This window comes from Hippocampus guttulatus, chromosome 1 (genome assembly GCF_054856545.1).
Source record: "Hippocampus guttulatus isolate MCC_2025c chromosome 1, RoL_Hgut_1.0, whole genome shotgun sequence".
Lineage (NCBI taxonomy): Eukaryota > Metazoa > Chordata > Actinopteri > Syngnathiformes > Syngnathidae > Hippocampus > Hippocampus guttulatus.
Window position 1 is genome coordinate 15,979,479 of NC_141261.1, and position 24,422 is coordinate 16,003,900.

The 24,422-nt window shown below is 42.2% G+C and overlaps 2 protein-coding genes across 2 annotated transcripts; one reads left to right on the top strand and one right to left on the bottom strand.

Moving 5' to 3' along the window:
• The first annotated feature begins 2,308 nt into the window (after positions 1-2,308).
• Positions 2,309-14,895, top strand: LOC147210661 (cadherin-like protein 26). Its single transcript, XM_086114417.1, has 18 exons — positions 2,309-2,485; positions 5,604-5,663; positions 5,743-5,835; positions 5,936-6,094; positions 6,165-6,312; positions 6,397-6,566; positions 6,667-6,795; positions 9,940-10,125; positions 10,210-10,475; positions 10,629-10,771; positions 10,868-11,089; positions 11,156-11,377; positions 12,811-12,935; positions 13,312-13,392; positions 13,778-13,846; positions 14,020-14,055; positions 14,184-14,255; positions 14,359-14,895. Exons 1-18 carry the CDS (start codon positions 2,354-2,356, stop codon positions 14,578-14,580), a joined length of 2,535 nt encoding a protein of 844 aa, XP_085970543.1. The 5' UTR covers positions 2,309-2,353; the 3' UTR covers positions 14,581-14,895.
• Positions 14,896-19,943: 5,048 nt separating this feature from the next.
• Positions 19,944-24,404, bottom strand: mtg2 (mitochondrial ribosome-associated GTPase 2). Its single transcript, XM_086114429.1, has 6 exons — positions 24,084-24,404; positions 22,512-22,659; positions 22,310-22,425; positions 22,021-22,239; positions 21,782-21,920; positions 19,944-20,784 (listed from the first exon to the last, which is right to left on the bottom strand). The coding sequence occupies exons 1-6, from the start codon at positions 24,309-24,311 to the stop codon at positions 20,387-20,389; spliced, it is 1,248 nt and encodes a 415-aa protein (XP_085970555.1). The 5' UTR covers positions 24,312-24,404; the 3' UTR covers positions 19,944-20,386.
• Positions 24,405-24,422: the final 18 nt, after the last annotated feature.

Genomic DNA, 24,422 nt, shown 5'->3' on the forward strand with positions numbered 1-24,422 from the left:
TGATCATGCAGTAAGAGACCAGTACTGACCGCCATTTTGTTGACTTTGGCGTCTAGTTATACGGGTTGTACAGGTTTACAAAGCTATCGTTTTATTATCAGTTGTCACCAACAGTATTATCAGCACTATTGCTTCCTTTTAAAGGGTTGTTTTCCCTCCACAGAGTCATGAGGCAGATATACTGAGGTTTACACTTAGAGTTATAGTGCACGATTGGCAAATATTATCAATAAAGGGATCCATATAAACACATACTGTAAGTAGCCCAGAGCCTGCTTTAATGTCTCGACCAGATGGTAACCTCCCTCCCAAGCGTAAAAGACACATTGCTAGTGATGACTTTTGAAGCAAAGCTTATATTTTAAGTCAAGCTTGGGCGCAAACTACTGAAGCGAAATCTATGCTTTTGCCTTGCTTGAACCTAACTCGGTTTTGTTCACCGACGAACGAGAGAAACTGTAAGACATGCATTGTAATGTAAGTTGAGAGCTATGTGCTTTAGGTGCAGTTTATTTCAACAGAAAGTGGCAGCTCAAGAGTTCATTGCCTGCAGGTCAGTCTTTGGATCAATGTTTTTGAAAGATTCAAAATGAAAACCACAGCTGGGGCTCCAATATATTCTATATTTTCTGTTTGGTTGGCTCAGGAAAATTTCTCAGGAACAAGCAAGGCGGCCCGGTAGTCCAGTGGTTAGCACGTTGACTTCACAGTGCAGAGGTACCGGGTTCAATTCCAGCTCCGGCCTCCCTGTGTGGAGTTTGCATGTTCTCCCCGGGCCTGCGTGGGTTTTCTCCGGGTACTCCGGTTTCCTCCCACGTTCCAAAAACATGCATGGCAGGCTTATTGAACACGCTAAATTGTCCCTCGGTATGAGTGTGAGCGCGGATAGGTGTTCGTCTCTGTGAGCCCTGCGATTGGCTGGCAACCGGTTCAGGGTGTCCCCCGCCTACTGCCCGAAGACGGCTGGGATAGGCTCCAGTACCCCCCGCGACCCTAGTGAGGATTAAGTGGTTCGGAAAATAATGAATGAATGAATAAATGAGAAACAAGCAAAGGGGTTGCTGGATCCACAAACAAACCAGTCAAGCAGACATGAAGTTTAACAATGTTCAACAAGTGACTCGCAACATGCTTAATATATCACAGCAAGTAAAAGCTTGCATCTCGGTGAGCATAACCGTTTTACATCAGAACTATCTTAACTGATTACGTTAGTTCCCGGGTAATGTTCGTAAGGCTGGGAAATGCAACTAAACAATAGCATGCACAGATCTATGGCTGGCACCAGTTTTGTTGTCACTCAGCCATGGATGTTATTTTGTGCACTGGGTGTTTGTTCGCTGTGACAACAAAACTGTTCTCACAAAGTTGGACGCATTGAATTGTCCGAGGGTGTTAACGCTGATACTTGGGCCGAGATTGTTGTGCATGGCAGAGTGTTTTGATTCATTGTGCGTTGAGGTTTGTTTAATTATGTGAAGGGGCGGCAAGGAAATTCAAATTAGCCAAACTGTTTCATGCACATTTCAACAGAATGTGGATTGGGGATTTATCATTAATGTTATTTATTTGCTGTTTCAGTCACCATGATGGGAATGAAACGGTGCACCTAAAAATGAAAAAAGGCACCTTCCATCAATTTGTAACATTCTCGCAACCTCCATTAAAAAAGGGGAAAACCAAATCCGCAAATATGCAAATCCACCAGTGCCGAACTGCGACTACGTGGGTGTAATCATTACTGACCATTTCAATCATACCCGAGCATTATTATCTGCATATTTTTTAATTGGAGCTCATCAGAATGTCGACTCGGTCATAAAGTTGTGGCTCGTTGGTGTACGTGTTGGGGGTTAACAAGGTCGGCATTCAGTTGATGGGAGGCGGCCGTGTTGAAGTGCTTCCTGAGAACCGTGCCAGATGGGCCCATCAAGTAAACTGCTGCAATCTAATTACACAGTACAGTTAAATGCTGGGACTACATGCAGCTGCTGGCTGTACATTATATTCTTTAAGGCTCTTGGACAACTCACAGTAGACAAGCCGGGCTTCACAATCAAGCTCAAGTATGTGGGCTCACGGCTCTTCTTCTCAAGCGGATTCAGTATTTGCGTGCTTGCAGGGTTGACTGTGATGCCGGATTGAACATAAAAATGTCACCTGAGCTGACCCGAATGGGGTACAGCTGAGCCGAGAGCATTGTTTCTCAGAAGTCAAGTAGAGCTCAGTTCACACATTTTCTCAGATAGGAAAACTTGAAACATGCATACGCCACAACATAACTCCAACTAAAGGTGAATGTACACAGAAAGATTCCGCAATACGGTGCATGTGAACAAACACTCCTTTGTCAATGAAGTCAAGCGAAGCGACTGGCTGCCTGCAGGCGTCGTGTGCTCTCTTGTATCAACGCTGTGAACAAGACAACCACGGAGGACGTCAAGCAGGGAGTATCAGGATGAGGACCTTTTCCATGCTTGTGCTGGTAGGCATGAATTCTGCCTTTTCCCTTCTTACAAAAGTACTGACCTCTGTGAAGTCCAACTGCGTTCAATTGCCGTGTATTTGTTCAGAAGGCTGTTCTTGCAATACCGCACTATCGTATGCAGCCTTTGTTGAAAATGTACATAGTCCCACAAATCTTAACATTTGGACTATTTCAATCAAGAGAAGAAAAACGTGTTGGGTGGATTTACTCCATTTTATTTTGTCACGTGGTTGCACTTAATGAAATCATCTGGAGCCAGATGATTTGATTTTTTTTACAGTGTCAAATTTGTTTGATGCTTAAATGTAATCTGGAAATCTGATTTCCTGCATTTGGGCAATTTCACTTCTGTGTGTGCATGACAAGCTACGGTACATTTGAATTAAAATGAACAAATTTTAATGTGAAATTCAACGACTTTCATGTCGTGCTTGAACAACTCAGAATAGACGACAAGCATTTGAACTTTAACACACATGGAGGTTAAATAAATACTGTATATGATTTGTTCAAGTATGTAACAATTGTAATAAAAGTAAGATGACAAGTGAAAGACACGTATGGGGAACTGGAGAGGGAAGATGACTGAAAAAGTTACTTTGCAGACAAAATGCATTTCCCTTTGGCATAATAATCCATCACACAATTTACTGCTGTGAAGAGAAAAAAGTCAAAGCAATGAAAAGAGTCCTCAGCTTCAAATCTGATGGCAAATGACAGACGCTGTATCAAAAAGCTGTGCTTGCAGGGGGAAATTGTTACTTGTGTTCATAAGGTGAGTCTTCAATATATGAAAAATAAAAGAAGCTCAGATCTCACTTTGCAGTACACGTTTGATTTATGAGCATTATTTTTAACTTATTTTAGGATGAAGACTTGCATCTCTTTCTTACATTGCAATACATTCAAATTGGGATACTGTGGACTTCATTCACTTCCTCCTTTGTCTCCTCAACACCGGTACCCGTCTGCGGCGGTGTTACAAAAAAGAAAGGCGACACACATGTTGTGCGTTTTAATCTGATCACTGACCTGAAGCCGCACAAGTTGTAATAAACTCTCAAGATTTGTCTCGTGTGACAATGTTTCAGCCTCTGAAGAGTTTTGTGACGTAAGATGCGTACTTTTCCAGAGTAGTTTGGTCAAATTTCCAATTGCACAAACTATGGGGCATGTAACTTCTACAATTGAATTTTTTCTGATATGTTTTTTTTTTCTTTCTGTGCTCAACTCTGCGACACAAAAATTTACTTTACACTTTGGCAAAGACATTCACAAAGCATTGTTGTTGATGATTAAATAAATAATGAGCGCACATTATTACAGAATTAACCTTTGCGGGAAATGAATATGTTGGTGCAACAATATGCAACAACACTTATTTTTTTAAATCACTGCTCAACACTGAAGCACATTGATGAAAAGGTCAAGCCACACCATATGAAAAAAAAAAACAATCCAAGCCTATCTGCAGAAGTAGGAAGGTGTGTGGCCTGTTACATCAGGCGTTAAAAACAACACAGCATTTCATGACAACACTCAAACATGGTGATGGCAGCGTGATGGGCTGGAGATGCCCGCTCCTGCAGGACCTGGAAAACTTTCTACTTGGAACCATGAATTCCGCTGTCAAACGGAAAATTCTGCAAGCAAAAGTCCGACCAGCAGTTTATGTGATGACGCTCAAGTGCTGCACAATGACCTCAAATACAAGTCTCTAAATGGGTCACAAAATGAACATTTTGAGGTGGCCAAGTCAAAATCTGGACATACAGTATATCCAATTGAGATGCTGTGTTGAAGTTAAAACAATTCTGCAAAGAATTGGCAAAATTACTCAAATAAATACTCTAATTAATTCCAAACTAACTACAGACTCGTCAGAAGTTATCACAAAGAATTTCAGTTCTTGTGGTTTGAAATTTTAATAAAATCTGTATTTTAGTTTTACTTGAGTTGTATTTTTGAGATGATAAAACTGTTTTGACGATCCAAAAAAGGAAATTGAGATAAATATTCAATGCAGTTTGAAATCAGGATGAGGGGGAAATCATATTTTAGTATCTATGATGAGCAGCAGGGATGCCCAATAAGTCGATCGCAATCGACTGGTAGCCTGAGAACTGGTCTTAAGTCGATCACGAGGGGTTTGGGGGGGAAATGGAAAAAAAAAGAAAATGTTTGTGTGTGCGTGTGTGTGTGTGTTGTTATTATTATATATCTTTGTGTTCGTGCACACTGCACCCTAAGCATCCTATCAGTTTCACTTTGACCAAAATAAATACATAAATACATAAATACAGTAGATAATAATAATAATCCATCCATTTTCCGAACCGCTTGATCCTCACTAGGGTCGCGGGGGGTGCTGGAGCCTATCCCAGCCGTCTTCGGGCAGTAGGCGGGGACACCCTGAATCAGTTGCCAGCCAATCGCAGGGCACACAGAGACGAACAACCATTCACGCCCACACTCACACCTAGGGACAATTTAGAGCACCCAATCAGCCTGCCATGCATGTTTTTGGAATGTGGGAGGAAACCGGAGCACCCGGAGAAAACCCACGCAGGCCCGGGGAGAACATGCAAACTCCACACAGGGAGGCCGGAGCTGGAATTGAACCCGGTACCTCTGCACTGTGAAGACGACGTGCTAACCACTGGACTACCGGGCCGCCCAATAATAATAATAATAATTAAAAAAATCATAAAAGTGGGTCACCTTTAACCTATGATGTTGCATTATCTGCATCATTGAAAGTTGTTGGCAGTCAGCAGCCGTTTGCATTGTATCTTTTTGAAATGATAGTTGTTCTCATTCAAAGTTTGTTTCATTTACAATTCACCGATGGCTCTGGCAAAGAATGGGAAACTGGAGTACCGGTAACGGGTCGTTCACGGGAGGTTGGTTGCTAGAAAAGTAGATCTTTGGTCAAAACAATGGTTGATGAAGAGTATTATTTTATTGTTACTACCGTGAATGACAACTCTTAATGTGTCACAAATAAAGGGAACAAACTGTTGACATTTTCAGGTGCATGAATGGTTCTAAAAATGAAATAAATGTTAAAGCTTTGACTGCGGTCTGTGACATCTGGGTTCTCTTGTTCCTGTAGGCTTTAGTCACATCAGCAGTGGCCTCACAGAGAGGACACAACATCCAGCGTGACAAGCGGGTAACGTTTATGTTTTGGAGTCCTCCTGCGTGGAGCGTGAATCGCTATTTGGTGTTTATCGTAAATGTGTGTTCAACAGGAAATTTTGGTCCGTTCCAAAAGAAGGTGGGTTTTGACTACAATTGAATTAGTTGAGGAAGACCCAGGGCCTTACCCAAAACTCATATCTCAGGTGAAAACAATATTTTGAGCAAACCAAATCAGCATACAGGTAGTCAAACCCAGCAGCTAGAGGCTCAACGGTGCTTCTTTTTCTCTTTATTTTTGCTCAGATATTCAATGACAAGACATATCAACACAATAATCACAAATATATTATAAGAGGAATGGGCGTGGACAAGGAGCCACTGGGCATCTTCTCTCTTGATGAAGGAAACGGGAAGATCTACGCCCATAAACCCATCGATAGAGAGACGCACAGCTTCTTCCATGTGAGCTCAAACCGCATCATAAATTTACTTAACCATTACCTTTACAAGTACAACATGTATTTATTCACAGATCAAGTTTGACATTTTGGACAAACAAACAGGAAGAGCAATCGACAGAGAATTAGCATTTGATGTTGCCATAAAAGACATCAATGACAATGCACCAAAAATTCTTCTTCCCCAAATGAGCGCTGATGTAAGTGAGGACACAGTCGAGGGTGAGTTTCTGCCTCAAGTCATTGGACACTCATATTAAAGTAATTACATTCATATTATATTTATCTGGGGTTTTTTTTGCCAAGGCTACCTGCCAATTAGGATAGAGGTGATTGACACTGATCAAGAGAACAGCCCAAACTCGACAGTTACCCTGAGTGTGGTATCTCAGTCACCGCAGGTTCCGAAAATTGACTTACACCAGATTGATCCCCGAATGGCTCAACTTACATTTAAAGGGTGTTTTGACTATGATGTAAGTGTCACAGGTTTTTTTTTTTCGACATAGACACACGTAAGGATTTGTCCAAGTGACATATGTAATGTCATGTTAATCATTGTAATTGTCATTTCAGAAGTTCAATAAATATGAAATAATGCTTCAAGCGAAAGATCATGGAAAACCCTCCCTATCGTCCACCGCTGTTGTCACTTTCAATATTATCGACACCAACAGTCATCCACCAATGTTCAAAGCAAGGAAGGTAAGCATTCAAGAGTTAAAACTGTTACTAATTATCTTTCTCCTCTGGCACTCAATGTAGGCGGACACTTTTTTTCTCTGCTCTCTCCCTGTCTTATCTACCTTGGCTTGATGATTTCTGTCTTGCATGGTCTTTGTGCAAAATGACCAACTTCGCTCCGAAATCCATCCATCCATCGCATTAATTTCCGATCCGCTTCATCTTCACAAGGGTCGCGGGGGGTGCTGGAGCCTATCCCAGCTGTCTTCAGGCAGTAGGCGTGGGACATCCTGAACCGGTTGCCAGCCAATCGCAGGGCACCGAGAGACAAACAACCATCCGCGTTCACTCTCACTCCTTGGGATAATTTAGAGTGTTCGATCAGCTTGCCACGCATGTTTTTGGAATGTGGGAGGAAATCGGAGTACTCAGAGAAAACCCACGCAGGCCCTGGGAGAGCATGCAAAGTCCACACAGGGTGGCCGGAGCTGTAACCGAACAGGGTACCACTGCACTGTGAGGTCGACGCGCAAACCACTGGATCACCGGGCCGGCTCCGAAATCTAAAAAGAATATTGGGTAAAGCCTTCCCCGTCACGGTGAACCCACCTGTCCTGATGGATTATTTGCGGCCAAATAATCCTCATCTTTAACATCCTTTGTCAACATCCTCATCTTTCCGATGAAGATTTTGACAATGCCAACATATTTCGAATCACAGACATTATGCTGTTTGGAGTGGGTAGTTTCCTGATTTATCACAAAATCCAGATAATGCTGGCAGCATTTTTTGGCAATCGGAAAACTGCTCATTATGGGGGAGGGTATGTGCAGGTCTGTTAACACTCAGGGCTCTACTTCCATAGGCAGCGTACATGCGCTTCCCATGTGCATCTTCTTTTTTGTGCCGGGGCAAGTCTCGTTCACCATGTCTGAGAATTAGGCGGACCACGCAATGTCATGCTGGGTGCCCCAGTGGCACATGGGCATTTCTTTTTGTTATACGTCCCTGGCCATCTGACATTTTCGTGACAAAAGCTAAAATTTACACCAGCTAAAAAAAACAACAGGTATTTGTTCTGGCACAGGTGGTGTAATGCGATTGTGGTGCTTTGGATAGAGGCAGAGGCAAACAGTGGGCTGCGGTACAGGGCAAGGGGGATAGGCTTGTGCCACACACAGAGACGAACAATGGTGGTGGAAGGCGGCCTCAGAGTGCCCGCTTTACAGCACTGATCTGTAATCGCCCTGGCCAACTTCACATCATCCACCTGTAGAGGTTTGCTTGGAGTTCCTTATAAATAAATGTATTTATGGCCTGTGGGACTCCAGAGGCAGCTGATGTGTACCGGTACCAGCTTCAGCAGTCGCTGAGGGAAAACCTCGGGTGTAGGAAGAGTTCGATGAGGCCATGGAAGCTGACTTCCAGATGGCTTCGGGAAAATTCTGGTCCACCATCCCATAATTGGTGATGAGTCTTTCACATCATTGTGGAGGAATTTTGGACCACTCTTCTTCACAGAATTACTTCAACTCCACCATATTGTCGAGCATGAATTGCCCGCTTAAGGTCACAGCACAGCATCTCAATTGGCTTCAATCCGGTATATTGACTTTGCCGCTCCAAAACGTTAATTTCATTTTTTGGGCCATTCAGAGGTGGATTTGCTGGTGTGTTTCGGATTGTTGTCTTGCTGCATAATCCAAGAGCGCTTGAGTTTGAGGGTGCAAATTGACTGTCGGACGTTCTCCTTCAGGATTTTCTGGGAGACAACAGAGTTCATTGTCCCATCAATCACAACAAATTGTCCTGGTCCTGATTTAGCAAAGCAGCCACAGACTATTACACCATTACCATCATGCTTCACTGTTGGAATAATGTTCTTTTTATCAAATGCTGTGCCATTTTTTACCCCAGACATAACGGGGTGCACATCTTCCAAAAAGTTCCATTTTTGACACATTCGTCCACAGAATGTTTTTCCAAAAGTCTTGAGGATCATCAAGATGTCTCAAATTTGCCAGAATTTGAGACACGCCTTTGTGTTCATTTTGGACAGCAGTGGCAAGAGAACCCAGATGTTTGGAACTCTCCCATGGATACCATTTTGGTCTGTGTCTTTCTTATGGTAGATTCGTGAACACGAACCTGAACTGAGGTTGAGCGTTCTTTGGATGTTGTTATAGGTTTATTTGCGGACTCCTGGATGAGTCGTCATGACACTCTTAGTGTAAACCACTACTGGGACTGTTTGACACTGTTACCAGTTTTCTCCATTCATGGATAATGGCTCTGACAGTGGTTCGCTAGAGCCCCAGAGTCTTGGAAATGGCTTTTCCAGACTGTTAGATTTCAATCATTTCTTTTTCCATTTTCTTCTTGAACTTCTTTGGATCGTGGCATGACACGTTTATTTCTTGAGCTCTTGTAGCCTGCTTCACTTAAAAAGTGAAAGTGTTGTGGATGATAAATATACAAACAACAGAGAAATCAGGAACAGGGCAAATACTTCTTCACGGCAATGTATATACCCCTGTCACACCCCCGTCTTCTGCCGGGCACCTTAGTTATTGGATCAGGACTTTGCGAGGTAATATCCATGAGGTCATCTCCATGGCAACATGATGTCATGAGTCATCAGATGGCAGAGACGAATGGGAAGGAGTTGAGCGGAAGTGATGACTACAGGCTTCCACGTACAGAAGCAAGACTCACTTAAGATACACGCACATTACCTCCTCCTACGCAACGCCTTCCAAGATTCCTCTCCCTCTTACCGTCGTTTGTCACGGTGCAATGTGGTAGGCTGACACGATGCAGCTAATTGTGGCTGTTCCTCAGTGTCTGGGCTGCGTCATCTCCCTTTACTGATACCCCTTTCCACATGTGCAAGTGTATGAGTTTTGTTGAAACAGGTATTTATTATGTTACAGGGGTTTGATGAGGTGTTTTTTCCTCACCCTACACTCTCCTCACAGGAGCATAGTTTGGGTCCTGTCCTCCCCGCTGTTAGGCGTCACTGTCTTTTTATTTTCCTTGGGTGGGTTGAAACTGTGAAGTGAATTTTGTTGCTCTGTGGTTGTAATGTGCAAGTACAATAAAATTTGCTTCTGGTGTCCATGGTAAGCCATGTTGCTAAACATGAAAGTGTTCCTCCGGTCCAGTATCAGGGTGAAATTCCAGAAATGGTGACAAGGGAGAATGTTTTAAGGCTTGCGATAGAGGACAAAGACACTCCAAATACCCCCGGCTGGCGAGCCAAATACTTCATCATTAAAGGAAATGAGGAAAACAATTACAAAATTGAAACTGACCCTGACACTAATGAGGGTGTTCTGAGTGTCGTCAAGGTAATTTTATCGGCCCCATACCTCACAATTCTTCATTCAACAGTGGCTGTACTAGATCTGACTTTGTAATTGTGTGTCCTCTAGGGGAAAGATTTCGAGGAATCAGCTATTATAAACCTTCAGATTGGAGTTGAGAATGAGGAGCCTTTATTTGTATGTAAAGATGCAGCACCCAAAATCAAAGGCATCTCTGATTCAATTAACGTCACAATCAAAGTGATTGATATCAACGACCCACCTCAGTTTGACAAAGAGTCGGTTGACATCTATGAGAAGGAAGAGGAGGAGCCAGGAAAGTTGCTATACACTCCAAAGGTTCATGACGTTGATTCGGATGTTTCCAAAATTAGGTTGGTCTTAAACAATCAGACACCATTGCACTTTCAAGTTGTTGTTTTGTTGTTGTGTTTTAATTTTTTTTAACTGCTCATTGTCATTGCCGATATCTTGCTTCACTATTATGGTATGGCTGGGTGAATACTCTTCTTTTTTTTTCCTTCTAGTTTTGTCTTGTTAGATGATCCTGCTGATTGGGTGAGCGTTGATAAAAAAACAGGTCACCTCAGAACCACTGGGAAGATGGACAGAGAGTCACCCTTTGTTCACGATGACATTTACAAAATAGTGATTGCTGCAGTCGATGATGGTATGAAGGAAATACAAACTACTATTATTTGGTCTTTGGTGAAAACAAACAAAAAAATCCCACCAAAGTGCCATTTTTTTCCCTGTCGTTACCAAGGTGAGCCTCCAGCCTCAGGCACGAGTAGCATCTTGGTTCACCTTCTGGATATTAATGATAACAAGCCAAAGCTAAGATATAATAGTGTCACAATGTGTGGAAACAAAGTCATGCTTGCTGCAAAAGATCTGGACTTGCATCCTTACGGCGGGCCCTACACCGTCTCACTAAAGAGTGATGATGCAACCCAATTACAGCGTTGGAAAGTGGACCCTACCACAGGTAAACATCTATTGTTCCGTTCCAGTTTACAAACCACCACATACTTTGCTTTACATCCTGCACCAGGTGAGGAGGTTGGGCTAGTTAGCCTGAAGACACTTGCCTACGGCAATTACTCAGTGCCCCTCGTGATTGAAGACCAACAGGGCTTAAGCGGAGAGGATACTGTCATCGTAAGTGTGTGTGACTGCGAAGGAGGAAACGTGTGTCGCCATAAGCAGCCGCTCTCAACAAGTCTGGGACCAGCCGGCATTGGACTGATTCTTGCAGCACTGCTCTTATTTTTATGTGAGTACTTTCATATTTGGCTCCAACTGTGCAAATTTTTTTTTAAATTAAAAATCAGTCCTAGCATCAGATTGGAACACTACTACTGTATAGTCTTTCAAAAAGAAGAGCCACTTAAAAAAAGTCACTGACTGGAAGTACAGTACGGCTGCATTTTGGGTTCAATTATTTAATTAGTTTTCCCTAATTAAGTGACGTCAAATATCATTAATCTAGTTCACCCCCCCCAGAAAAATAAATGTAAAGAAATACATTGGTTTTATAAGTATAATTACAAGTCACATAAAAACACATGCAGCACATTGATCAACCGGCTAGCACGTCCGTCCGTCCGTCTCAGAGTGCAGAGGTGCCGGGTGCAATTGGTCTTCCTGTGTGGAGTTTGCATGTTCTCCTCGTGTGTGCGTGGGTTTTCTACGGGTACTAAGGTTTCCTCCCACATTCCAAAAAAATGCATGGCAGGTTGATTGGGCATTCCAAATTGTCCCTAGGTGTGGTTGTGAGCGCGGTTGTTTGTGTGCCCTGCGATTTACTGGGTTCAGGATGTGCCCTGCCTACTGCATGAAGACAACTGGGATCGGCTCCGGCACGCCCGCGGTCCTTGTGAGAATAAACACATGAGAAAAAGGATGGATAAACACACATTTTAGTATTTGTGTAATGCATGCCTCTGAGGGGCTTGGCTTAGTAAATGATGTCAGGAGCTCAGATTCCAACTGGAGTTGGGCAGTTAGGTCAGGTTTAGTGTATATAGGACACACTTTGTTTCCCTCAGTCCATAAATCAGTCAGGGGATCGGGTTCAAAAAGAAACCCGTCGGTTCATGTTAAACTTGAAAATCCATCCATCCTATTTTCAAATGTAATTCTACACCTTAGAAAAGGTTTAAAGAAGGTATGACTGTCTTCTAATGCACAAAGCATGGGAAAGAAAGGCTTTCTTAGAAGATGAGCGTCAGGGTTCTGACCTCAACCCTACAAACCTTTACGATAAGCTGGAACAGAGAATATGAGCCAGGCCCTCTTGTTGAACATCATTCACAGCTAACCTCACAGATGTTCTTTCTGGATTACTAAATAAAGAATTTCACAGACACACAGAAATCTGTTATTTCTTTATTTCTTGGTTTTGGGTTCTTCACCTGTTCATGCATGGCTCTTTTGACAGCTAGTTCTTTAAAATCTTCTGTTGCATCATTTCTAACCAAGAAAAATGAAAATGACAGAATTTTCAAAACAAGTTAAGGAAATATGCAATATGCCACCGAGCAGTGTCAATGTGCCCACAAAGCTCCCTCGTATCGGAAATCCCTGATGCTGGCACTGCATAGGGTCTCATCATCCAGCCGGGTTGAGTTGAAGGGCATTGGTACGGCTGAGCAACATGTCCTTGGAATACATGAAATGCAGACTGTTTGCCTTTTGTCTTTGCAGTAATCTTCTTCGTCTTGGTGTGCGAATGTGGGAAACAGTTCAAGCACTTATCCGAGGTCCAACAAGATGAGGGTCAACAGACCCTAATCAAGTACAACCAAGAAGCAGGAGGCGCAGAATGCAAGGTGTGCGTTGCAGGGTTTGGCGACAATTACATTTGAGTGTACTGTGGCTTCTCGGTCATCATGCACAATATTTGAATAGAGGCAACTGACTGGGCTCTTCTTAGTTGATGACGGCAGTTCAACTTCAGGTCAAAAGGCTTCTTCACTTCACGCATAGCACTACAGAAGAGGTCCAGATTCAGTAGTTCATTTGCATCTCCAAAATAATGTGAATTCCCTGGAAAAAAATAGCATCCAAACTAAGAACATAACAGAGCCGTTTTGGAATGAAAACAGAAAAAAGTTGCCTTGATTCAACTTTTGCCAGCAGCTACTTTCTGTCTATGCATACCGTGTGTGGCATTGAGTCACTTATTTGATGATGTACCTCTGCTAGACGGTGCCACCTTTGCTGCTGACACATTCAAAGGAGTTAGATACAACTGTGACAAATGGGCTGAAGCAGAGAACGATGCAGGTATTGGCTCATCTCACTTTACTTTCTCATGAGTATCTCAGCCCCCAATTATCGAGGGGGCTAACAATCCACAGTTTTGTACTGTCGGGAATTTGGATCCCAGCTTCCTCAGTTATGCTATGGAGGACATCATCAAAATGTAATATGTATTTTACTCACATACAAAACTTTTCTTCATGACAGTTGAACACTTTGTGAATATGTTTAACCCCAAATGAAAGCACAGGGCTGAATAATGGCTTGCGGGGAAACAAATAGTTCACTATCACCATCACCACTTCTTCTCAAATATTTGCCATATTCAATCACTCTACTACAGAAATATATGTTGCATGTCTCATTGGTCGATACTTGGTTGAATTGATGAATTGCACTTTTCATCGAGATGGCTAAGGTGGCTCCAGTAATGATTGAAGAATTGGATACTTACAACTCAGGGATGGTGAGTAACAAGGTAAGACTACTTCTAACACTGACCAATATTCGCAACTGTCATAACCACCCCACCCACCCTCATATTTTTTAAAGAAAACATAAAACTGCACATCAGCCCCCCAAAAAACAAAGGGGAAAACCAGATGAGTGAAGACTGAATCGCTGAATTATTGTTACTTCCCTTTATTTCAGTACTCTGCATGGTCTGCAAACATGAACACATATCAGGTAAGTGTGACAATAAAAAGAATTTAAGGCCTCTTGGGAACAAATTATGATTATGTTGGTCTGAATACATTTTTGAAGTCTACGTTCCCATATTGCGCATGCAACATTTAATTCCCTTTTATGATCAGGGAGGCTCGTTGAGGTATCAGCAGGCAAGGACCTTGTTGACCAATCGCAACATTTCAGATTACCTCAACAGGGTAAAAGACATATTTGCATCACATCATGCTACAGATTCACAAGCCAGATGAGGACCCACAGTGTAAAAACATCACAACGGCATTTTAATGTGTGCGCCCACAGAGACTGCATGAGATTGACGGAAACCCTGTGGACCACCTAGAGTACCAACCACATAAGTACATGTACGAGGAAGAAGAGAGCGGGTGTCAGTCACTGGAGGGACTGTCCTTCAGCGTCTGTGGAGAAGACTTCCAGTTTATGAATGATTTGGGACCAAAGTTTAAGCACTTTGGCAGCATCTGCAACCAGCTCATGCAGGAAAAAGGCACACACCCCATTTAAAAAGGGCAACACTGGATATTTACTGTATTTGTTTCAAGCGATTACTGGCAGTGTGGGCCAATTGGCCAATCGCAATGTTGCTGCCTGGGAGTGGGGGAGATGATGTCATGGGGAGTGCTGGGAAGCTGGGTGCCGGTCGCTGTCAACATGCATCCGTCGTCTGTTTTGCTGTATGTTTTTTCCAAACAAGGGACCACCCATAGCATTTCTTTGACGTGTGGGGTGGTGTTTTATTTGTTTTATTGACAGGATAAATATGTTTGGGAGCCCCTTGGAAAGTATTTGTCGGCGGGCGGGGGGGGGGGGGGGGTTGTTGGGGGGGTTGCTGTGGACGCCCCCCCGCCCCACTTCAGGTGGTGCTTTTTTGTTTTACTTAGGGTACAGTTGACTTTATATTATTTCTATTTTGCTTCGCAGCACAGCATTATTTAAAAACATTCACAGTATTTGGTAAGGAAGGCACATGTAACCTGGAAATATATTACGGTTCATTCTGACAGTACAATTTACATCACTGCAGTACTATTGGCTGGCGACCACACTGAAAAAAACATGTGTTGAATATACTCACTTTAATTTTGGCAAGTGGTTGCACAATATAAAATCATCTTGAGCCAGATCCATTTTTAAGTAGATTTATAGACAACTTAAAACATGTATCAGAGGCCTTTTAATAACCTGGTAACACTGCCTTGTTCACTATGCAAAAGCACTTGCCAAACCTATCAGTTGTTGTGTGTTCCATGATAATATCAAAACTCATATTTTAAATATGTGTTAATTCCTTTTGACACTGGCATGCAACAAGCCCAACCAAAGGATTATGATATGAATGGCAGAATTGGGTGAGGTCCTGGAAGATGCACAGGTTCCATCTTAAGGTAGCCATGCGAGAAGAAGAAAAGCTTGAGTTGGTGTTATCTCAACTCACTCTAATAACGAAATTCATTCAGTGCACCTGACCCAAATCATGAATGCATTTTAAAAAATAACATCAAGAGCTGTGTGTGTAAAAGAGACACGTTAGATTGATGTCTGCGTCATGCCATTTGGATACATGATGGAAAAAATCTTTTGAAGAATGTTGTCTCCTGAATCCTTGTTTAAACTGCTTGAATAATATCGCTAACCGCACGAAGAAATGGTCCAACTTTTATTTGTGATTAAAAATGAACAAGAACATATAGTGTATTTACTCAGCTTTATATTATACAATACAAGACAATTCAACTTGATCTAGATAGCACATTTTATAACAGCTGTAGGTTTAACAAAGCATATCTAACATATGATAACAATGATACAACAACAAAAGAAAGTGGAAATGGTAAATTAAAATACAAATCAATGATAGTAACACATATACTGTAGACACCAGGAAACAACACAACTGTGTCAGTCTTATGTTGGGTCAAAAGCCAAGGAAGAAAGATGTGTTTTCAAATGAGTTTTTAAAATGGACATGGAGCAGGATTGCCTAACGTTTAACCTAAGATCATTCCAGAGGGAAGCGTTATCATAGCAGCTGCAGCCATGAAATATCCCAAATAACAAAATCATACATATGCAAATTCACTAAATGGGTACAGTTTGCATGGCCAAGGCCCATCCTCCAGCTCACAGGTTCTGCTCAGCTCAAACCTGCCTGACATGCCATTGCACTCAGAGCTTTGTTGAATTAGGGGCCGATCCTCGGAGGGATTAACGTAGACAACACCATACCTGGATAAATTATAAAGACTTTCAACATCAGTATTTTCTAATGTTGGTAAGAATGAGAGTCTTTAAGGACTGGACAACAATGTGTGTGTGTGTGTGTGTGTGTGTGTGTGTGTTTGTGTATAGATAAATAAAGAGATACTGTAGCTAGATTGCTAGGCTAGACAGACAGACAGACAGATAGATAGATAGATGGAAGATTGATCGGCGGATCAGTGCAGTGTCTGGTGTGATGCAGACTTTGTATCGGTTTGTCGTGGTGAAGAAAAAGATAAGCCAAAGGTTGATGCTCTCAATTTATTGGTTGATGTATGTTCCTACCCTCACTTATTGTCATGAGTTATGGCTCGTGACCGAAAGAACGAGATCCCTGAAACAAGCGGCCGAAATGATCTTCCTAAGCAGGGTGTCCAGGCTCTTCCTTAGGGTTAAGGTGAGAAGTTCGGTCATCCAGCGGGGGCTAGGAGTTGAGCCTCTTTCACGTCGAGAGGAGTCAGATAAGGTGGCTCAGGCATCTGATTAGGCTGCCACCTAGATGCCTCCCTGGTGAGGTGTTCTGAGCATACCTCACCGGCAAAGAGGCCCTGGGGACGGGCTTCCCTGCTAAAGTTATTGCCCTCGCGACCTGATCCTGGATAAGCGGTATAAAATAGATAGATAGATAGATAGATAGATAGATAGATAGATAGTAATACAATACCATATTTAAAAAAAAAAACAATACGCAAAGTACATTGGGTGGGTGAACGGAAACAACGTAATTGAATTATTATTCAACCAAGGCAGGTTTCTTAACATAAAATAACAAAATAATATAATGCTATACATAACATAAAACACAGACAGTCATGCAATATTCACCACTTTTCCTGTATACACTTTGTTGTTTTTGTAGCTGGTGCAGCATAGGTAGCACCGAGTTGTCCCAAAACCTCTGACAACCTGCCGGTGGATTACTTCGAAATTAATGTTTGCAGTAAATCTTTTTTTTTTTCAATGTCCTTTAGCATTATTTTATGTACAGTTCATGTTAATCAAAAGAGAATCAAATTTCACATTCCAGAGTGTTATAATGATTCGGAACAAAAAGCATACTGCACAAATCAATGTATTTAGTTTTGTAACAGAGAGTGACAAAAGTGACTAAGTTGATGAGCTGATGTTAAGTCAAAACATGACAACTGCATTTGAAAGTGCGAGTTATTTTCTCTATCTTCATGTGCATTTTTCTTAAAACAGCACAATGGGTAAAAACTGCACTCTCGCAATGTTGAATGTGTCACCGAGACAAATTTATCCTCGACTGCCGTCAAGTGGTTGACTAAATAAACAACGCCATGAATTCAATACAGAGGAGTCAATGAGCAGTCTCTAAACGGCTGCTCAAACATAAAAAAGGAGGAAGAAACAGAATCATCAGTTAATTAGCCAAAAACCGAGCAGGAATCAACAATAGGTGTTATTTTCTGCTAAACCAAGAAATGCAGCTGGAAAAGGACGTGAATACTCATCTCTCTCATAGTTTGCCTTTGGAACGGTGGCCTTTCTTCTCTCACAACATACTGTAAATACGTGAAATATTGAAAGGGGACAAAACAGAGTTATTAAAAAATAATTTTAAGAAACTAATGAAAGAGCGCTGGTTTTATATAGCCTTTCCCCATAATTTTCTTTCTGGTCCTCTGAGACAAAATACTTCCCTTTCTATTCCATGTTAATTGTGGGACATACCATGTCACCAAAAAACAGTGCCAAGTTGTCAGCTTTCAACAAGTGATGCTAATTACAGTACACACCTTGGTTTAAAATGTCTCTATGGCCTCTAATTAATTTCTTGGAGAACTATCATTTTCGTTCAGACCAGTTTGTACTGTATATATATATATATACATTAGAGCTGTCAAACAATTGAAATATTTAATCTAATTAAAAATGCAACTCAAATGAACTAAAAAATTAATCGTGATTACTTACGCATTTTTTATCGTTTCTGAATTTCCCTTTATATGTTTTGTCCTATTTTCCCCATTTTAATGCTTTCATCAACATGGAATCATGAATCAGTTTTCTATGTGCGAAATGCACATATTTACTGAAATAACAATTTCAATTTTACATGAACATTTTTCACTTGGAGCAGTTATTCACACATAATCTCTCACACAATATTACTGTCCATCAACAACAGTGAAAAAAATATTTTGTCACACAACAGCTGCTTTAACAGCTCTTTTTATAGACTCAAAACAGAGCAATATAAAATGATAAAGTGCATATCTAAGGGAAACTAGTACTCAGCCTATAGTGGATTTAAACCATGGTTGCATACTTCGTTTTTCTCAAGTTTGCTTTTTGTGTTGATTCTGTTGGTCCTTCTTGCGTGGAAGTCTCTCTACGGTTTGGTGTCGACATCATTTCGGATGACTACACTTGGTTCGATGACAACACTGGAGACGTTTTATTTTCGCAAGGTCGCTACCACTGCAGCGCACCGTCACTGTCAGACGAACACAGAGAAGCTCCACCCGCCCTATTTATATAGACACGGAACGCTGTAACCTTCCACACAAAATAGTTCCAAACAAGTAACAATCGCGTCAGTGGCATACATCGTATACCTGTATGATACAGGTAACTTTGGTCTTGTCAGTGGAGCAATCTGGCAACTTTTTAAAAGTAAACTTTCCATTCATAAACTCTTTAAGTATCCGTTTTCGGTGTCTCGCGCTGCCGTGGCTGGCAAAACAGACATGGGTGTGGACTTCTGCAGCGCGCTGGTTATTTTGTTTCTGGTGTATTTATAGAGTAACGTAACATCCGCTTGTGACGTATGCCGCGTTAATCTCGCGAGAAAAAATGTCATCCCGTTAAAATTCTTTTAAATTAATGCCAATAAAAAAGCGCTAAACTGACAGCTCTAATATATATACACAGTATATATAAATCTGTGTGTATATATATATATATACAGAGAGAGAGAGAAACCAAAATTCAAAAGCAATGTCTGATTTTCATTGGGTCAATTTTCATTAGTTTTTATATTTATTATTCTTTTGTCAGATTAAAGTTATTTTTTTGACAACAGTTGGCAAACAAGTTTTCTCCACATGTGTATGTAATCCTAAATAATACTCCATCCATTTTCTTAACCGCTTATCATCACAAGGGGCGCGGGGCGCTGGAGCCTATCCCAGCTGTCTTCGGGCAGAAGGCGGGGGACGCCCCGAACTGGTGGCCAGTCAATCGCAGGGCACCCAGAGACGAACAACCATCCGCGCTCACACTCACACCGAGGAACAATTGAGTGTTCAACCAGCCTGCCATGCATGTTTTTGGAATGAGGGAGGAAACTGGAGTACCTGGAGAAAACCCACGCAAACTCCACACAGGAAGGTCGGAGCTGGAATCGAACCCAGTACCTTTGAACCGTGAGTTTGATGCGCTAACCACTGGAACCACGGGCCGCGCATCAATACTCATCCATTGTATTTGCAATATATGATGTGCAGCCTTGACTTTTTAATTTGCTGTGGTTTATTTGCGGGCAACTATTAATTGGTAAACTTACAATCTGTACAGAAATTCTAACATAAAACGAGTGATAGTATGGATCCCAAATTGCATTAATAAACAAAACAAACATCTTCAACTATTTGAATATGTTTATTCAACAGCTGAAAACCCGATGAGCGGAGTCGTTGGCAAACATAAAAGATATAGTTCAAACCAAAACCTTGAGAGTTGTGGTAGGACAACTCAGGGCTGGTCAACCATGTCACCTGTTGACAATCCACTGAGCGTCTGACAGTTCCCGCCCGAAAAGGACAACCCCACGCTTGAGTAAGCTCACTACCCATATGACCTGGTCCAAAGATGTCATGGAGGGGACCCATTTTAAAGGTGGTGGAGAACATCATGGTGACCATGACGACAGAGCTGCGAAGAATCCCGGGTGAACGTGTGGCAGAGAAGGCGATGAAAGTGCATTCAGTTCAAGGTGGAAAGAGAAAAACGTATAGTTTGGATTTGGACTCTCTTTGGTGATACAAGTCTTGGAACTCTTCTGACAAAGCTCGCATCATACCTATTACCATCTTGTGGGTTTTCCTCCCTCTGTGCTGCCGTCTCCATGGAGATAGCCGTCATATAGCTCTCTAAGATGAAGGATGAGCTCTTCAGTGTTGTGCCCGGTTAGAGCGGACACGGGAATGACTCTCTGAGTAACACGACTCTTCAAAGTCTCCAAGTTCTCCCGAGCTGCGTGTAGGTCTATTTTGTTGGCCACGATTGCATGAGGCCGCTGAGACAGACCAGGCTCATACTGGTCCAGTTCATAGCGCAAGTGCTGGAGCTGATTCCAGGGCTCGGGAGAGGACGCGTCCAGAACAAAGAGCAGGAATCGGCAACGCTCAATGTGCCGCAGGAAAGAGATGCCCAGGCCTCGATTTAGATGTGCTCCTTGAATGATTCCCGGAATGTCAGCCACTGTAACAGGGAGCACAGACATTTTGAAAAGCCTGCCAAATACATAAGTGCATCCGGAAAGAAGTCACAGCATTCACTATTTAGACATTATGTTTCAGCCTTAATCCAAAATTGAATAAATTCATTGACAAATGTAATTAGTTTAGTTTTTTTTAACGTTATTGATGAACCAACTCAATTTGTATACACCATTCAGAAATTAATGAGAGCAGCGGACTGTGCCTCCCCAAAGACATACAGGGCCCTCAGAGAGAATTCCCAACGCACCGCAAATTGATTGCAGCAATCAAGTTCCAGGTGGACAAAACTTCCACTTCTAACTAAGGGGGGAAAAATGTTTAGTTTAAAAAAAGCTCAACTAGAAGACTGCATCACATTGTGGCCAAAAGTAGAATCCTGGTCGGTTATTGCATCTTTTGCTGCTGTATATAATAAATCCTTGCTGTGGCAGACACTGCATGCGAGCGACAGCCATTATGTCACACTTTAGATGCCATAATTACAATTCTTCATCTGCTAGTTCTTCTTCTGCTTCCATTTCTTCGACTGCTTTTTGGCAATTGCCAAATACTTTTGATGCACTATCACTAGTTGAAAGAAGGTGGCAGTAATGTACAGAAAGTCAACTGAATTAGGGAACAGGATTTTGGGTCAGTCCTGGCTCCAATTTTAACAAATACAAGTTGTACCCTAGTATAAGTCATAGAAGCAGCCAAACAATGAAAAAAAGGGTGACTAATAGTCCGAAAAAGACGGTACTTTATGTTTGCCCCCCCCCCCCATGTCTTTTTCTTTTGTGATAAAGTGTCAAAATCTAAAACATTGTCGCATTGTCCTTGTGAGGTGCCGTGTGTCGAATTGTGAGAAAAAAATTAGTTTGGAGAACGGCTACTTCAAAATGTGGAAAGAGTGAAGGGTTATGAATCTTCTCCAGATGCACTGGAAGCATCATCATGCCATATTAAAATACATATAACAATCTTGTTAGCTTGTCTACCTGCCACCTGCTCATGATCCCTGTACTTGACAATTCCTACATGCGGGTTGAGCGTTGTGAAAGGGTAAGCAGCTACAGCAGGCTTGGCATTGGAGATGGCTCTCAACAGAGAGGATTTGCCGGCATTTGGAAAACCAACCTGATGGAATAAATGTGTTGAAAATAAAATCAAACGTTTGCACATATTTTTGCAAATATGAACAGCATGCATTTTCATACTTAAAAAAAAAGACACTTACCAGTCCGGCGTGGGCCATAGTACGCAACTCTAGATGTAGGACTCTCTCCTGGCCCTCAGTTCCGGAGGTTGATGTCATTGGAGCGCGATTCTCATTGGAGAGAAAAAACCTGTTGCCTTTACCTCCAGACCCTCCAAAAACAGCCAGATAAACTTGGCCATGCTCCGAAAGATCCACTAGTGTCCTGCCATCCTCCTTCACCACCGTGCCAACTGGAACCTTTAAAAAAAATGTAAGGTTTACAGTGACTAAGTAGGTTCTGAACTTGACAAATTCGGTCTGGGCTCACACAAATAAAGGTTGGGCGGCCATTGCGACCATAGCAGTTCTTGTTGCCCCCTGACTCTCCATCTTCTGCCATGTATACAGGAACTAATTGAGCCAGAGACTTGACAAGCCGGTCAGCTGAAATAAAAGCAATCCAAAATTGAGCTCAAACGTGTCCAGCGTGCAAGATTTTGAGACACATTTGGTCCACAGTATTCTCTCACCCTTGAAGGAGATGCTTCCTCCATCACCCCCGTTTCCGCCATCCGGTCCGCCCCACTCTTTTCGAGGCTCGCTGTGAAAGCTGCAAGCCCCTTTTCCGCCCGAACCGGCCACCAATCGCACACATCGGTGGTCTACAAAGTAACGACTCTGTGGACAGACGTCAGAATGCATCTTTTTTATATTGCGCTTTTACAACAGCCGTAGCTGTAAGAAACCACTTTATAGAACATTTGACATAAAATAATACAGCAGAACACAAAACATTAACAATAATACAATCGTAACAATTATTCCTTTCGTTTGAAGCGGTTAAAGACGGCACTCACTAAATGGAATACGCACAAAATCTTTGCCACTTTTCAATGGGAGTCCACTGCATTTTATCTAAATTTGACAATGGTTTTATTTGGTGAGAACGCAAGTCTTTAGTACCGTGTACATCTGCCAGTGACAGTTAAATGCTCTTTCACTAAACAGTAAAAGGTACAATTAACCAGTGTATCCATACATACAACACAAATGGCTTTACAATGAACTGAATAGACACACATTCCACACAGAATAAATGAAGTTGTGGCAAAATGGAGACAAATTATTGCAACTTTTCCCCTGGCAATTCAGCACCTCTATTATGGCAACTTACCTCCAAAATTGATTATCGATTCAGAAAATGCTCAGAATTGCAAGATAGATTCAATCGAACGGCCGCAATCATATGCGAGGCCCTTTGGCTGTACAGTGTCATGGAAACCAGCGATTCAGGATGACTTGTGACTGGTTACTGGTTAGCACGTGGGCCTCACAGTACAGAGTTGCAGGGTTCGATTCCAGCTCCAGCCTTCCTGTGTGGAGTTTGCATGTTCTCCCCATGCCTGCGTGTGTTTTCTCTGGGTACTGCGATTTCCTCCCAAATTCCAAAAACATGCATGGCAGGTTGATTGGGTGTGCGAATGGTGTTCGTTTTTGTATGCCCTGCAATTGGCAGGCAACCAGTAGGGTGTACCCCGCCTACTGCCTGAAGACAGCTGGGATAGACTCGAGCACGCCCGCGGCCCTTCTGAGGATAAGTGGTTTAGAAAATGGATGGATGCATTTTACTTTATCGGTTATACACAACTTTTATGCATATTAGTTTTGCACTCCATATGCACAAATTAGTTATGTGAAAGTGTTTATTTTCAGAAAGTTCATTGCTCAGGAATGTAACATGACATGCCGCATATGTTTACATGACAGAGTTAAATATATCAAAATTGGAAAAAAAATACTCCTAATGGTGACCCTATGTATGAATATAAATCTGAGTGAAACAAACTGCGTAATTCTGCGTTTTTATTGCATTGAGCAACACCGTAAATTGTCTAAAGCCAGACATGATTAATAAGCGAGTGTTTATCTCAAAAAGACTGAAGGAGCTTCACTGTTGCATTCGAGCCACGCACGCACGCACTTGTTTGTAGGGTACTGTAGTAAATAATTGGTCCCGATTCCCAAGTATTTCATGAGCATGTAGAGATCGCGGCCATTAAATTGCACTGGTTTAATCAAGTGTCAGATTCTCAAAGACGTACCAGCTTCTTTTCGGAAACATTCCTTTTCCTCTGTTGAGCTCGGACTTTGGCTTGCAGTGGAGCAACGGTGCTGACATATCTGCCGAGGACTTGCAGTCTCCGCGCCGCTCGAAGCAGACAGCAAGCCGTCAAAGTGAGTTTCTTCTCCGCTAAAAGGCACCGAAGTCCCAAAGGTCTGTCTGGAGGTCGACGAAGAGGAGCCTGAAACCTCGATAATGTCGCTAGCATTTCCACGTTTTCTTTTCAACCGTTTGCGCCGCCACGATTAGCTTTGTTCCAGCTTTATCGGTGAAGAAATAATCGTGATATGAACGGAAGGAAAAATAACGACGAGAACCG

What these genes read in the sequence shown, in the direction of transcription:
- LOC147210661 (XM_086114417.1), top strand. Translation starts at nt 2,354, where the DNA reads ATGAAGTCAAGCGAAGCGACTGGCTGCCTGCAGGCGTCGTGTGCTCTC. An exon ending in GAAAGTGGACCCTACCACAG is followed by an intron (nt 11,090 to 11,155) that starts GTAAACATCTAT and finishes ATCCTGCACCAG; the next exon opens with GTGAGGAGGTTGGGCTAGTT. An exon ending in CAAACATGAACACATATCAG is followed by an intron (nt 14,056 to 14,183) that starts GTAAGTGTGACA and finishes TTTTATGATCAG; the next exon opens with GGAGGCTCGTTGAGGTATCA.
- mtg2 (XM_086114429.1), bottom strand. Translation starts at nt 24,311, where the DNA reads ATGCTAGCGACATTATCGAGGTTTCAGGCTCCTCTTCGTCGACCTCCA. An exon ending in ATGTTTCCGAAAAGAAGCTG is followed by an intron (nt 22,660 to 24,083) that starts GTACGTCTTTGA and finishes GTCTGTCCACAG; the next exon opens with AGTCGTTACTTTGTAGACCA. An exon ending in GGATCATGAGCAGGTGGCAG is followed by an intron (nt 20,785 to 21,781) that starts GTAGACAAGCTA and finishes TCCCTGTTACAG; the next exon opens with TGGCTGACATTCCGGGAATC.